General features: G+C 39.7%; 1 protein-coding gene across 2 annotated transcripts in view; it reads right to left on the bottom strand.

Moving 5' to 3' along the window:
• STAG1 (stromal antigen 1) overlaps positions 1 to 15261 on the bottom strand; it is a 112080-nt gene that overhangs the window by 19959 nt on the left and 76860 nt on the right. For both annotated transcript variants that reach the window (XM_033150065.1, XM_033150066.1), the window contains 10 exons: positions 14358 to 14509; positions 13062 to 13135; positions 12274 to 12397; positions 8586 to 8684; positions 7944 to 8023; positions 6700 to 6807; positions 5947 to 6061; positions 4861 to 4978; positions 2814 to 2917; positions 37 to 129 (listed from right to left, as the gene is read on the bottom strand). In XM_033150065.1, coding sequence (XP_033005956.1) covers positions 37 to 129; positions 2814 to 2917; positions 4861 to 4978; positions 5947 to 6061; positions 6700 to 6807; positions 7944 to 8023; positions 8586 to 8684; positions 12274 to 12397; positions 13062 to 13135; positions 14358 to 14509 — 1067 coding nt within the window. The remainder of the gene's footprint in view (positions 1 to 36; positions 130 to 2813; positions 2918 to 4860; positions 4979 to 5946; positions 6062 to 6699; positions 6808 to 7943; positions 8024 to 8585; positions 8685 to 12273; positions 12398 to 13061; positions 13136 to 14357; positions 14510 to 15261) is intronic.

Here is a 15261-nt window from a genome sequence, read left to right as displayed (position 1 = left end):
AACTAGCATTAGGAAATAACACTTCAGCGAATATACCTTTGACAGTAGCATGGGAAGTGCAATAATGAAGTGTTCTGTTAGTTTGTTTCGATCATCTATCTGAGTTTTTCTTTCTTTTGCTGTTAAAACCTATAAAAATTAGAAGTATATTACAAAACAAAGTACAATTCTTGGCTGCAACGTTTCAAAGTCATTTTAAAAAGGCATCAATGGAACTTTGTCCATTAGTATCTTTTAATCTAAGTCGCACAAAATGCACTTGCTGACCAGGGAAGGCACTATATTAGTGTGGCAACCATCTAAATTGTTAAAATTGGCTTGTTTGATCATCGGACTCCTGCTCAGTAGCCTAACTATGTTTTGTTAACTTCTAACAAACCATTAAATGAAGCTATGTTTTGGCCAGGCATTACAAGATAACACGGTACCACAGATCTATTGGGTCCAATGCTGATGATTCTCCCACAAATACTCAAAATGGTGACCTTGCTCTAATACGTGGGGTGTGCCAAACTCTGGGCACCACAAGTCACCAATAGCAGATTTCCTTGCACCCAGCTGGGTAGATCTAAACATTCTCCCTCCTCAACCAGTGACCAGCAATGGTGAGGATAAAAAAACAAGCATGGAGGCATATACAAGAGAAGTAGATAGGGAGATGGAGGGTAAAGTCTGAGGGGAAAAAACTGAAGGAAAAAACCACTGAAGACCTTGAGAAAGGAGATAAACACTCACAGCAGTCTGAATGACATAAGGAAAGGTGGGAAGAGGAGGCAAAAGGTCACTAAACTCATAAATGGACACAAAGCAAACACTAGAAAAGCTACAAATGAGAAGAATATTTTTCAGAGGAAAATGATCCAACCACCACCGACAACAAGCAGGGTCAGTCTTCAGAGAACCCTGACTGATCCTTCCAGCAGGAGGCATCTTCCCTAACCATGGCTTGACTGCTCCATTCAAGTCACTTGCCAATCTACAAAGCTGAGAGGCAAAATTGGCTGGAAAATGAAATGGGATCCCAAAACTAAGCTGTTGGTGTCACTTTTCCGGAAGACCTTATTCCTCACTCTGCCTGGCCACAGGATCTTTTCCACCTTTCACACCCTTCACAAGCCCTCCCTTGCAAAGCAGACAGCTTTGTTTCACAGCTGCTGCACTGCAAGGCAAAGCGACTGCAGTACCCTCTGTCAAGTTAACATCTATAATATCAATAAGGGGATGAGTAGGAAAGTAACAAAGTACAGCGGAGAGGTGCACAGCAACCGCCAAAGAGGGGGGAAATAATAATTTTGGGTGGAACCAATACTGTCATAGCCAACATTTAAAAATGACTAAGATTAAAAAAAATCACACTTCTGATGGTAACACCATGAAATCCCATGAAGCTAAAAAGCAGCTCCATCAAAGCATGACAAAAAGCCTGTTGCTAGCTGTTTGCTACTTCAGAGTAATTAGCACCTTCTAGTCAATAACATGGCAAACCATTCATGTGGTGCCTTGAAGTCTCATTGTTGTGCCAACCCTACTCCCCTTGCCTAACCCTGTTGACTTAATGTTAGTACATGTTAAATTGGATTATTTTTAAGGCAATAATTTAGTGTTAGAGGTTCAAAGTTTTTTTTTTTTAAGTCAGCATTCAAGGGCACTCTTAATTATCAAAGGAAGCACTTGTAAGTACGGCCCAATATGGTGAAGAGACCCAGAATATCCAGTCCCTTGTACCCTTTGATTTCTAGCAGACAGCCTCACAGAAATTAAGAGCAAAATTTTAAATATGTCATCTCTCTGAGATGTGCCAGCAGCGCTACCACCCACAATGCGACCCAATGCAGGGAGAAAATGAATGACTTGGAAAAAATCTCAAGGAAATTGCCACTCACAACAACTGCTTGAGAGTGGAACCCAAAATTATGTCTTCATCCAATAAGCTGGGATCTATTCTTCTAAACCAGAGGAATGCAACTCTGGCCTACACAATTCAGAGTATTCCTGATCAGCATCAAAGGATTCTCCCCAGAAAACCTGCAAAGCGAGCTTCACAAGATGCCACAACATTTCATGGAGCAGTCTGCACTCCAGTCAAGGGGGATGCCCCATGTCCCAGTCTATTCCACAGCAGGTAGGCTTAGGAACTGGAGGACAGAGTCTGTGGTGAGTTGTAGACTAAGTTGAAACCACTAAAAAACAGGGTTGCTGAGACTCCTTATGAGCTGAACAAACATGATGTTTCTACACAGCACACCCATCACATGGTTTCCAGTATTAGGGAGGACAGTGAACGCATATCAGAAACCATGACAGAAGATATGAGAAATTCTGCTGTTGGCATTAAAAGACATAAGCTACAGAAACCTGTTTTAAATAAAAAAGAAACTACCATACTGGAGTGCATTGGTGCTGCAATGCATAGCTGACCACTTACACTCCTGCCCCAACAAATATATTGGCCTATGAGTTACATGATGCAGCAGTATGTGCAAGACCTCTGTCAATGCAACCATCTCTACTGCTGCCTCCAGCAAATCCCCCAGTATTCTCCTGCCATTAATCTCCCTGGGAATTCTGAAGAGAAACAATGGCGAATTGTCATTGGTCAATGGAAATCAATCCTAATAACTCGCATGTCACAAGAGCTTCCTTGTAAAAGGACAATGACATACTATTTTAAGTGTTAATAGTCTTTATTAAAATACTATTTCTCAACACGTGTTTTTGAATTATTGGTTCTCTAATGGGGAGCTATTGCATGCTGATAAAATAAATATAACTTGGCTGAACAAAAGATCTTTGTGAAAAATAATATAACTTACCCTCTTCCCAGTTCCCCTGCCCACTGGAGGATGTGCTTCTGCGGCTTGTCGAATGGTACATACCATCAGCTCTATAAGTGCACTTTCCTGCCGATCAGACATCGCTAAAGAGAGAACAAGAATTTAAAAGTGGGCCAATGAAATGCAGACAACTAGTCTATGAAAGTATCACAACCCATAATCTTTGTTTAACATTGTGAGCATTTTACAATTGATTAGTTCACTCTTTGATGTTTTTCCAATCCATTGAAATTCATTTGAAAGGTGGCTCTCCATTGCCTATAGAAGATCATTAGGTTGGGAAATGGCTCCACTTGGTAGTTGAAAGTAGTAACAGAACTTGAGGGAAGCAAGCTCCCATAATTCAGTTTATCTACTCACCAAACCTGAAAAGTTCATTTAGGAATGATATAAAGGTAAAGGTAAAGGGACCCCTGACCATCAGGTCCAGTCGTGTCCGACTCTGGGGTTGCGGCGCTCATCTCGCTCTATAGGCCAAGGGAGCCGGCGTTTGTCCGTAGACAGCTTCCGGGTCATGTGGCCAGCATGACAAAGCTGCTTCTGGCGAACCAGGGCAGTGCACGGAAACACCGTTTACCTTCCCGCTGGAGCGGTCCCTATTTATCTACTTGCACTTTGACATGCTTTCGAACTGCTAGGTGGGCAGGAGCTGGGACCGAGCAACGGGAGCTCACCCCGTGGCAGGGATTCGAACTGCCGACCTTCTGATCAGCAAGCCCTAGGCTCAGTGGTTTAACCCACAGCGCCACCTGGGTCCCAGGAATGATATACCAATGTCCAAAGAGAAAAAATACCTATATCGCTAAGAAAAAATACAGCTAAGAGCAGGCATAGGAAAACTCGGACCTCCAGACGTTTTGGGACTACAACTCCCATTATCCTTAGCTAACGGGTCCAGTGGTCAGGGATGATGGGAGTTGTAGTCCCAAAACATCTGGAGGACCGAGTTTGCCTATGCCTGGCTAAGAGCATAGCTAGCAGTACGTGAAAAATACAGAACACTTATCCTAACTGAAAAGTGAATTTTTCAGCCAAAAACTAGAGTGAAGTCCTGATGAAAACGGCAATGGAAAACCACCTTTCAGATCAGTACCAATGGAACCTTCTCATTACCGGTGAAGGTTATCTAGTTGGGAAGTATAACAGTGCCCTAACTAAGGTGGGATATATGACTGTGAAAGGAAAACTGTTGAAGAAGGGCACTGTAGCACCCTTTTTCCAAATACTATTTCAACTGAAGAATAAGCATCAATTTTTAATGCCTACTGAAAGTACTGGGAGTACCAGTAAAGCAAAACTGCTTTACACACCTCTAAAGGCACCATAGTGGCATATGCTGTCCTAGTGGCAGCAGCTATGATTGAGTGAGTGATTATCTTAACAGGGACTGGAAGTAACTACAATTAATAAGCTAGGGAAATGCAAGCATGTATCCACCTAGATAAGGTGGAATTAAGTCACCTTTTCACCTATCACAAGATGGGAAGGAGGTGGGAGGGCTCAAGGACCCTGCCAAATATTGGCGTCATTCTCTCCCCCACCCCCTGTATGACAAGGCAGTGTGCAGCCCTCAGGTTCCATGTCAAATTACTCTTGCAGCCTACTTGGTATAAAAAATTGGACCACCCTGCATTACAGTACTGTTTTTTCAGAGAAAAACAATGTTTTTAATTATTTTTAACTGCCAACCCTGTCTTTTAAGTCATTCCAAGGGATGTGTTTACATTAGAGGGGTGGGATATGATTTGATAAATTGTTGTTATTCTTCTCAAGATCGTAGAAGGCTACAAGCCACTTCACAATACAGAAAACAAGGTCCTTGCACTTAGTCAGAATTGACAGTACAATTGAAAGCTTAAGTATTTAAAAATAAAGATAAATTCTAATTTTAACTTGTATTGCAGTAAAAATATAGTGATCTGCTGACTATCAGCAACTGTCAACTTGTGTTCATTTTTCCAGAGCCCCAAAATGGAAGAGAGCAGGCTACGCTATGCTGATTTCATAAAATAAATGTGATACGTACCTTCTTCACCTTGGACAGGTTCTTCCAGCAGCAATTCTGTCATGCATTCCCAGTCTTTTAACAATTCTTGGGAGCTCTCCCATAAACTGTCCACCAAGTAAGCTGCGTGTTCATGCAACTAGAAATAATGAATAATAATTGACCAGAAGGTCTCTCAGACACATATACCAATCAATATCTGTCAGTAGTAGTCTATAAGAATGTTAAGTGGTGCAATAATTAAGAATATGGACATCATAATCCTACCCTGCTGTAGTTGATGCAACATGGCTGGCCAATAGGGAGTTTGATAGCACTGCTTGTAAAAGCCCTGTGCATGGGTCTTATGAGGCACTAAGGATGCCTGACTGTTATGAATTAATGTATTAATTTTTTTTTTTGCTTCAGTTAATTCGTAGAAATCATGTGGCAGAATGACAGTCATGTATTATGTATTACATTTTCATAAACTGATGTGATTTAAGCGATCTGTGAGAAACACTTTCTGATTGAAGAAAACATTTGATTCTGTGATAAATTAAACAAAAATTAAACTTAGTGCAATTATGAAGACAAAAAATGAATTAGCCATTCATATATTAGCCATGGTATACTATAAAAGGGACTATGATGTTATTGAAACAGTATATTCAGTTTCAAATTTATTTTTTACTTAGATCAAAAACAGGTAGCTGTTGCTGTCTCATTACAACAAAATAAAAGAATAGCACTTTTATTAATATGTATGTATAATGCAATGAAATGAGCAAGCTTTCAGCTTTCAGTTGCACAGAATTATGCATGGGCAATGATTTTTTAAAAAATGAAGGAGAAAAAAGTTGTATCAAGGAACCTGTCTCTTCTGTTCCAAGGGAGAAACAATGCTTGGACTTCTGAGCCGCGTATACTAGAATGCTGATAGTGCACATTAAACCATAGTTAAACAATATTTGTAGCTTAACATGAGGTGGGATATCAGCATATCTTAGTTCCAGAACTAAATAAGCAAGAGACTCAGAATACTTTTTGAAATTAACAAGTTTATTAGACACAATTTTTGTAAAGAAAGAGATTGCAAAATGTAAGGAATTTAAAGCATAATTTTACCTCGCTTTCAAGAAAGAAAAGAACGAGCATTCTAATAAGATTCCCATTTGGACTGTTCCGTCCTCTCCTTTTGGCTAGTGCTTCTTCTGCTTGAGGGTCATGCCGACTAAACAGTCTAGAAACAGAAGATAGTACTTTTCATATTCTGGCTCAGTTTTACAAATAACATTTTGGGCCACTTTTCTGTTAAAATAAAATAAAGTCTTATAGAAAAGAACTTTTAAAAAATAACCTAAAAGCAAGTAGCATAAAAGTAATTTAGTCATTTAAACACCATGCCTTTAATGGTAGTTGTCAGGGAACTGCCTCCTGGCCCACTGAGGAGAATGGAGGGTCCGTTAGCATACAGAGAGCCCCAACGCCAATTGAGCAGCAGCACCTCTTCCAGCACGAAGAGCAGCCACACCTCCAGTGGGGAGGAAGGGGAAGGGGCCAGCCGGGAAACACGCTGTTTCCGGCACCCCAATTGCACAGAAGGGTGCAACGCAAAGAGGGTAGGAGGAGATTTGGGGTGCCGAAACTCTTATGCTGGGGAAGGAGCTGGAAGGGGCCACTCCCAGATTCTGCCAGCGACTGAGACAGACATGCTTTTTGTAGCTCTGCACTGTAAATAGTTTGCACAATAAAACTGCAAAAGACTATTTGGGCTCTTGCTCCGTTACTCGTGAAGCACCATCACGTGAACGTTACAGTAGTTCTCTAGATTCTTCTCAATATTTTGCTATTTTCTTCAGACAAATTAGATTGGCTTACTTTTTGTGAAGGAACTCCCCTGCTGCAACTGCAACAGGCCGATGTGCAGAATACACCAAATGATAAACATTCTCACAGTCTTCATTGGACAAAGCTTCTTCACTTCCACTGGGGGGAAAAAACATACCTCCTGAACCAAACCACTCAGCTACAGCTTTACTACTACCTAAAATTACATTTGGAACAGATAATATACGAAAACCTAACTAGGTCTCATTCAAAATTCAACCAAGGTCTTGTACATGAATGACATCGGATGCTGAAATACACCATGTAATTTTAAAACCAACAATTATTGTCCATGTAAAAATTAGTTTTATAGAATACACCAGGTGTCCAGGTCAATCTAGGGAGCAGATTTTCTAGGGCTTCAAGGGGCTGCATTGGGAAAGGAATCAGTGAAAGTTACTTCCTTCATACATTAGCATCCTTTGGGACTGTCATTTCAGTGACCATAACTCTGCTCACAAAATCTCTGGACGCAGCCTATTGCCTCAAAGTACTTTTACAGAACAGGTGCTGGCTTTCCTAAGCAGACATGGCTCCCCTGAAGACAGCATTCTTTATACTAAAGTAATTTAGAATTTAACTGAAAGTAGCTAATTAACTCAGGCGAGTATCCTGCAGGCACTGATTACAAAGGCACTAAGTAATCAAGTGGTATAAATACAGCAATGCCTTGCAGCTGACTGCACAAATGTTCTCCATTGAGAAGTATTTCATCTGAGAGGACGTAACACTGCTATCTGTAGTGACTCTTACAAATGCAAAACATCCCTTAAAATTATCAAGTACATCCATGTATGAACAAGGCCTAAGCTGTAGCCTGAGGAAGGTGCTTTAATTAATTGCAAAGCATCAGAAAAGGAGAGAATTGTACCTGCTGATGTGCAGAAATGATCACAGCAGTTAAACATATTATGATCCCTAAGTAAGTAATTTTACGTCAAACACAGCATGGAAAACTGATGGAACTGCATCAGGTACACTTTCATTTGTATGATCTCTTTTCACAAACAGGGTGAGCCTGTTGCCTTGAACATTTTGGGCAGAGATACTCAAAGAGCATTTTATGCAATATAAATAAATAAAATTTGAAGATTACTGTAATACAAAAATAGCTATAGTGGAGCATCAGTGTGTAAAATAATAATTATTTAGATAATGCACTACTTTACATCACACAATGTAAGTATAATATATTGTTGACAAATGGAAATTGTATTTCTTTAAAACATACTTACTGAAGTATTAATGTGACTAATCGAATGGCTTCTACAGCAACATCATATTCCTTATCAAGTGTCATTGATACAATGCGATCCTGAGAAAGACGAAACACACATGAATTCAAAAGAAACAGCTGAAGACATTTAAATAGTCTTAACAGGCAAACTTTTCGGTTAAACATGACAAGCTGTTTCCCCTCAAAACACTGTAGGAACAACATGAAAGCATCCTCAGAAAGCTATATATCAAAAGTATTGCACGCAATGGTGTACAAAAAATTGAACACAAAAGTCATACATCAGTATGTATGAAGTGGATGTTGAGTACGGTGGCTGCTAGGCAAGATATAAACCCTACTGGGCCCTGCTAGAGCATGTGGACCATAGCAAATTCCTGTTCATAAGCCAATGAAATTTATTACGTAAACTTTTTTGGGGGAAGTAATAAAGTACCAAGTTTGGACTGTAACACACTATGGCATGTACGCTCCATATGAGATTTTAAACCTTAAAAAGCCAGTTATCTTATAGTGCTCAAAAATGCTCATCTCGGCAACTAGAACAATTTATACAAATGTAAGCTTTATGATACATTTTGTTTGTACATGACTTTAAAAGAAGGTTAACTTTTGTGCAGTCATAGTATGTCACACTTACCTTAAATCTATTCGTAAATAGCTCCAATTTGGGGAACAACTCTCTGTTGGTGTACAAACTCTGCAAAGCTTTCAGACACTTCAACCTCACTTCGCCTTGCTAAATAAAAACATATTCAAAAGTATTAAAAGTAATCAAATCCTCAAGAAAACCATGCACCAATGACCTAACCATTCATTTCATATAATACAGAATGAAATTTTTAAACATTAATGATATAGAAAATTGTAACAGAAGACATCAAGAAGAGGTGGCAAGAATACACAGAGGAACTATACCAGAAAGATATAGAGGTCTCATGCACCCCAGGTAGTGTGGTTGCTGACCTTGAGCCAGACATCCTGGAGAGTGAAGTCAAATGGGCCTTAGAAAGCCTTGCTAACAACAAGGCCAGTGGAAGTGATGATATTCCAGCTGAACTATTTAAAATCCTAAAAGATGATGCTGTTAAGGTGCTACACTCAATATGCCAACAAGTTTGGAAAACTCAGCAGTGGCCAGAGGATTGGAGAAGATCAGTTTACATCCCAATCCCAAAGAAGGGCAGTGCCAAAGAATGCTCTAACTACCGCACAATTGCACTCATTTCACACTCTAGCAAGGTTATGCTTAAAATTCTACAAGGCAGGCTTAAGCAGTACGTGGACCGAGAACTCCCAGAAGTGCAAGCTGGATTTCGAAGGGGCAGAGGAACCAGAGACCAAATTGCAAACATGCGCTGGATTATGGAGAAAGCTAGAGAGTTCCAGAAAAACATCTACTTCTGCTTCATTGACTACGCAAAAGCATTTGACTGTGTCGACCACAGCAAACTATGGAAAGTTCTTAAAGAAATGGGAGTGCCGGATCACCTCATCTGTCTCCTGAGAAATCTCTATTTGGGACAAGAAGCTACAGTTAGAACTGGATATGGAATAACTGATTGGTTCAAAATTGGGAAAGGAGTACGACAAGGCTGTATATTGTCTCCCTGCTTATTTAACTTATATGCAGAATTCATCATGCGAAAGGCTGGGCTGGATGAATCCCAAACCGGAATTAAGATTGCCGGAAAAAATATCAACAACCTCAGATATGCTGATGATACAACCTTGATGGCAGAAAGTGAGGAGGAATTGAAGAACCTTTTAATGAGGGTGAAAGAGGAGAGCGCAAAATATGGTCTGAAGCTCAACATCAAAAAAACTAAGATCATGGCCACTGGTCCCATCACCTCCTGGCAAATAGAAGGGGAAGAAATGGAGGCAGTGAGAGATTTCACTTTCTTGGGTTCCATGATCACTGCAGATGGTGACAGCAGTCACGAAATTAGAAGACGCCTGCTTCTTGGGAGAAAAGCAATGACAAACCTAGACAGCATCTTAAAAAGCAAAGACATCACCTTGCCAACAAAGGTCCGTATAGTTAAAGCTATGGTTTTCCCAGTAGTAATGTACGGAAGTGAGAGCTGGACCATCAAGAAGGCTGATCGCCGAAGAATTGATGCTTTTGAATTATGGTGCTGGAGGAGACTCTTGAGAGTCCCATGGACTGCAAGAAGATCAAACCTATCCATTCTCAAGGAAATCGGCCCTGAGTGCTCACTAGAAGGACAGATCCTGAAGTTGAGGCTCCAGTACTTTGGCCACCTCATGAGAAGAGAAGACTCCCTGGAAAAGACCCTGATGTTGGGAAAGATGGAGGGCACAAGGAGAAGGGGACGACAAAGGATGAGATGGTTGGACAGTATTCTCGAAGCTACTAACATGAGTTTGGCCAAACTGCGGGAGGCAGTGAATGATAGGCGTGCCTGGCGTGCTCTGGTCCATGGGGTCACGAAGAGTCGGACACGACTGAACGACTGAACAACAACAACAACAACTTATTTTCTATATTAGTCATCTTTCTACCAAGTACTTGGGATGACTTACAACACTAAAATCACATCTATCCACTATGATTACAGATTTCATTACAAACAAATTAATTTCCTCCCAGGATAATTGGATTGGCAAAATATATAAATTCCTGCTGCCCTGGAGATTTTATTGAAGTGTGGTGTAGAAATCTCTCCAAAAGTAACTATAAAAAGCAATTCAACACTATACGGTAACAAGGACTGGAAGGGTAATTCTTTTATTTGGAACTGTGCAGTATCATTTCAACAGCTTGGGTATCACGACACGTACCATTCCTAAGTCTTGCCTTCCTGAGGTTTTGCTTCCCTCAGCAGCACTATTGGCAATGACATCATTATTGCTATGATTACTGCTCTTTTTAAAAATTGAAATGCCATGTTCTCTAACTGAAACAAATATGTACCATCAGGCAAAACTTACTATATATTAATTCAAACTCCTACAATATTTTCCCCAGAACAATATTCAAGCTTTTGATTATGGCTGAAATACAGAGAAAGCATCCACATTTTAAGACAGACTGTGGCAACTGCAGCTATCAAGAAGAATCAGAACAGCAAGCCTGTCAGTTGATACCGTGCCACTGACAGCCATAGCCATCATTTTAATATAAGAGGTAAAGGTAAAGCGGGCAACAGCAATTACAGCAACGGCGCAACTTAGTTCCAGATATTTTCATACAACACAGGTGGAGAAACAGTTAACTTTGGATACAGCTGCTGAGTAACCACAGAAACATCCTTTACTGCTTCCAGATTAAAGGGGATCAACAGGGGACTGCTGGAAGAGCTACACCTTAAATAACAGACCACCAGTACCAACTGATTTAATTCTCCTGCTACAAGCAGCTCAGGGCATGGGTGCTTGAGCACTGTAAGGAAGGTGGTATGACTAATCAACTTGGTATTCAAAACTTTGTTCTGTCACCACGCAACTCCCAGTTTACATAGGGGTTATGTTCCAAGGCACTGCACATTTATGAGAAATCACGTATATTTGAAACACCACTGAAAAAGCCTGCAAGCACCTGTTCTGCCCCCGCCCCTGTTTGTGACGTTTTTGGGTCACTTCCAGGTTCAGTGTGATGCATGTGTGTATGGTCATGCACTTATCTGACGGTTGCTGCCTGTAATCTAGTTTCAAACATGGATCAACATCCTCAGGTTGTCAGAACATGATTATTAGCCAACAAGATAATGTTGCTGGCCAATAATGCAGACAGAATATGCATGTTGGCAAGAGCCTCAGTTTAATTTTTCAGAAGCACTACCAGTGTTTTTGGGATTGCTGCTATAATACCCGATATAAAGAACTGTGCTAATGAACTGCAGACTATAAACCAATACAACACATAATGTCTTCAATCTGGCACTACTGATTTTTCTTTAACAGGTTAAAACTTAACAACTTCCATTACTTCACAGTTGTGAAAACTGATCCATATAAGTTAGTAGAACCAGTCATAAGTGGAAAATTTGAAGTAGCCTAAATTGGAACATAAATTCAATCACTATTGCTACATTTCTTTCTGACAATTATGAAGATTCCACACCCACACACCCACACACACAAACACATATGAGGAAAAGTAATACGAAGAAAGACACTTATGAATAATGTTATACATAAATAAATCAGGAAAATCAGGTACAAATGAATATAATTTAACTATCAATATCACTAGAAATAAATATGAAGAATGCAGAATTTTCTTTTTGCATTTAAATGAGAACATAGCACATGAAAAGAGCATGCTTCTGGAGATCTATGTTAGCGCATGTAAAACTTACTCTGTCATGAAGCGTCCAACCAACATATTTTAAATAACTATCATTCAGGAAGGCATCACTGTACATTTTCATCCATACTCCGATTTCTTCAATACAAACAGCTCTAATCTCAGCAATAGCATCACTGAGAAAAAAGGGAGAAAATAATTTGTCTCCCTGGTTCTTCTCTGTGTGTGTACATATATAGAGAGCAAATTTTCATCATTTTTCACAATGTTAACCTTCTCTAATATCACAATTTTGCCCTTGAAATCACTCTGCCCTTTAACCCTTGAGGTTTTTCATGCCAAAAACTATCTCCCCTAAGACTTCAATAATGTCATTTCTTACTTTTCAAAATCTAAATTTTCCATGAATCCTTTGGCCTGATCCCTTAGTCTCCATATCCCATTATAACTAAGCCTATGTGTGCATAACTGAAATTATGTTCTTCCTTCACTTATCATCTCTGTCCTCTTCCTCTATTGTCTCCCATGTCAGATTTTAATCCCATAGGGGCAGGAACCTACTATTTTATATTCTGAACCTTATATGCAAAGTGTATCAATAATGCAACTATGCAAAATCTATAATTAATAAAAATAATTCAATGTTCAGCCCAAAGCAATTTACAATTACATGCTTTCATAAAATCTACATTTATGTATTAACAAGCTTTAGGTGTGTTCACCATTTTTTGTCAGAAAAGCCATTTTTACTGTAGAATACATTCATAAATTTTAAGCAAAAATGGAAACTTAACATATTTTACTACTACCTACATCTAAGAATGCACTTGTTCCACTTACCGATATCTATGGACAAATATACCCTTGAAAATAGAATTCATCATATTTTCGATTTCATCCTGATTTTCTTGCAGCTGAAATGCAAATTAAAGTTACCTATTAATTTCAGATTAATAACATAATCATTTCCAATAGAAAATTGGTTCCTAGATGTATTCTTTTTCTGAATATCTGAACTGGAGACCCCCTTGTCTAATGAAACCTGTAAATCATGGGCCTAACTTAACTAACATCTGGCCTGAAGCACGTGGTAGATCATATTTGTGACTTTAGTCTTCTATTCCGGGTAAGAGGATGATGATTTGTGAGTGGGGGAAATCAGGTGGCTCCTCTGTCACGTACAGAGGTTAAGGTTAAGGTTATGGCAGAAGCAGTCTCTATACTCTACAGAGATGGGAGGACCTTTTAAATTAGTTTATCAAAGCAGAGTTCTGAATCTGGTTTCCCAATATTTTCCTGGAGACTTTCCTGTTGAACTGGATCAGTGCTCCTATTGATATCCTAGTTGATCTCTTGAACACTGATATGACCCAAGCTATATATCAGGAATGAGGAACCTCCAGCTCACGGGCCAGTCTTGGCCCATCAGGGGGTCCAGTACATCCTACAAGGCCTTTTCCCCATAACCATGCCCACCTGCTGACAATACTGGTGACATCAGTTGTTGGGTGAGAGTACAGGGTTAACTTACACATTGGCTGTGCACCTGCACAGCCAAGGCAGCAGGATCTAATCTCTGCTCATCAGCTGATGAGTGAAGGTTAAATCCTGCTCAGTTCAAACAAGTGCTGCAAGGGCTGTCTGAAAGCTCCCTGTTTCTTTCAAGCTGCTAGTCTTGTGCCAGCTCCTTAAGTTATCGTGTTTGCTCCTTTGAGAGGACTAGGCCAGCCTAGCAAGAGAGCAGGGAGCATGTGAGTGTAATTTCTATTTCTTGTCCACGGCATTAAAAAATGAAATGTTCCCACTCAGTGCTAATTTGTGAAGTGGGCTGATTAAAAAACCATTTGTTCTGTTACTATTCCATAGTTCATTCAAGCGTTCTGCCAAATGAACAGAATGTATGGAAAAATTAATTTGTGTCCCATGCTGATGACTTACATGAACTGCTCATATGAATTCTTGATACATAATGCAAATGTGTCAGATACTTCCTCACAAGTCCAATCCATTGAAATGATTTTTCTCCTTTCTGTGCATGGAATCCTTTTCAGAGGAGCTTAATATAATAAAACTTCTTCAACTAGCTTTCTGGAAAACGTACTACACAAGGAGAACAGTGTAGGTCTATTGATTTACCTCTTTTCGTTTCTGAAGGAGAAGCTCCAGTCTTTCATTGGCTCTTTTACCAATCATTTTGTTTCTCTCAGCTTCATACTGCCTCTGTGTATTATCCTGATGAATACTCAGGTTTAAGGCAACATTCACAAGAGCAGTCATAAGCTTCATAGCTAGAAAGAAAGTACAATAAAAAGGGCAGCTATTTTAGTCCCTGAAACCAGATGGGAATTGCTTGTCTTTGCTTGGTTTCCATGCTTAAAATAACTTAATTTTTCAAAAATAAAAACCAAGACTACCATATATAGCTTCTTCCAGTCTCCACTCAAAGTCTTATTTCAATGTCATCAAAGAACTGTAGGTGAAATCTACCCAATACATATGTATCTGATCTCCTTTCCATAGACAATAGCAGACCTGTTTTACATTTTAGACAAACAGCTCCTAAATTTCAAAATCTATGGCTGAATTAATTGCTGGTGGTTATAAGGAAGAAGCAGGTATGCACTCTTCGAGCACATATGCTCCACCCCCCCTTTCCTTCATCTGGAAAAAGTGTCTAGAAACGCATACTTTACTTAGTGACAAACCATAGCTTGCAGATGCAACCAAACATGTTAAGCTGGTTTGCTCAAAACATTTTATTTGCATATAAATGTGGCAAGCTGATTTAAATGATTTGGGATAATTTGTGGGTAATGGCAAACCTCAGTTTACTGATAAAGAAACAGAATCTTCTAATCTCCTGCCTTTGCCATAAGAGTAAGTAATGGGTGTGGGAGTCTGAGGCATATGCCCCCCCCCAACACTCTGTCATTACGTTCAAATTCCACCTCAATCTCCAAGCGGTAGTAAATTGTCTGGTAAAACAAAGGACCTGTAAGTGAACACATGTAGAAATGGGGCAATGTCTGGTCATAGAACA

Source organism: Lacerta agilis, chromosome 5 (assembly GCF_009819535.1).
Source record: "Lacerta agilis isolate rLacAgi1 chromosome 5, rLacAgi1.pri, whole genome shotgun sequence".
NCBI classification, from domain to species: domain Eukaryota; kingdom Metazoa; phylum Chordata; class Lepidosauria; order Squamata; family Lacertidae; genus Lacerta; species Lacerta agilis.
The sequence above is the reverse complement of the archived record's forward strand: the minus strand, read 5'-3'. Positions and strand labels throughout refer to the sequence as shown.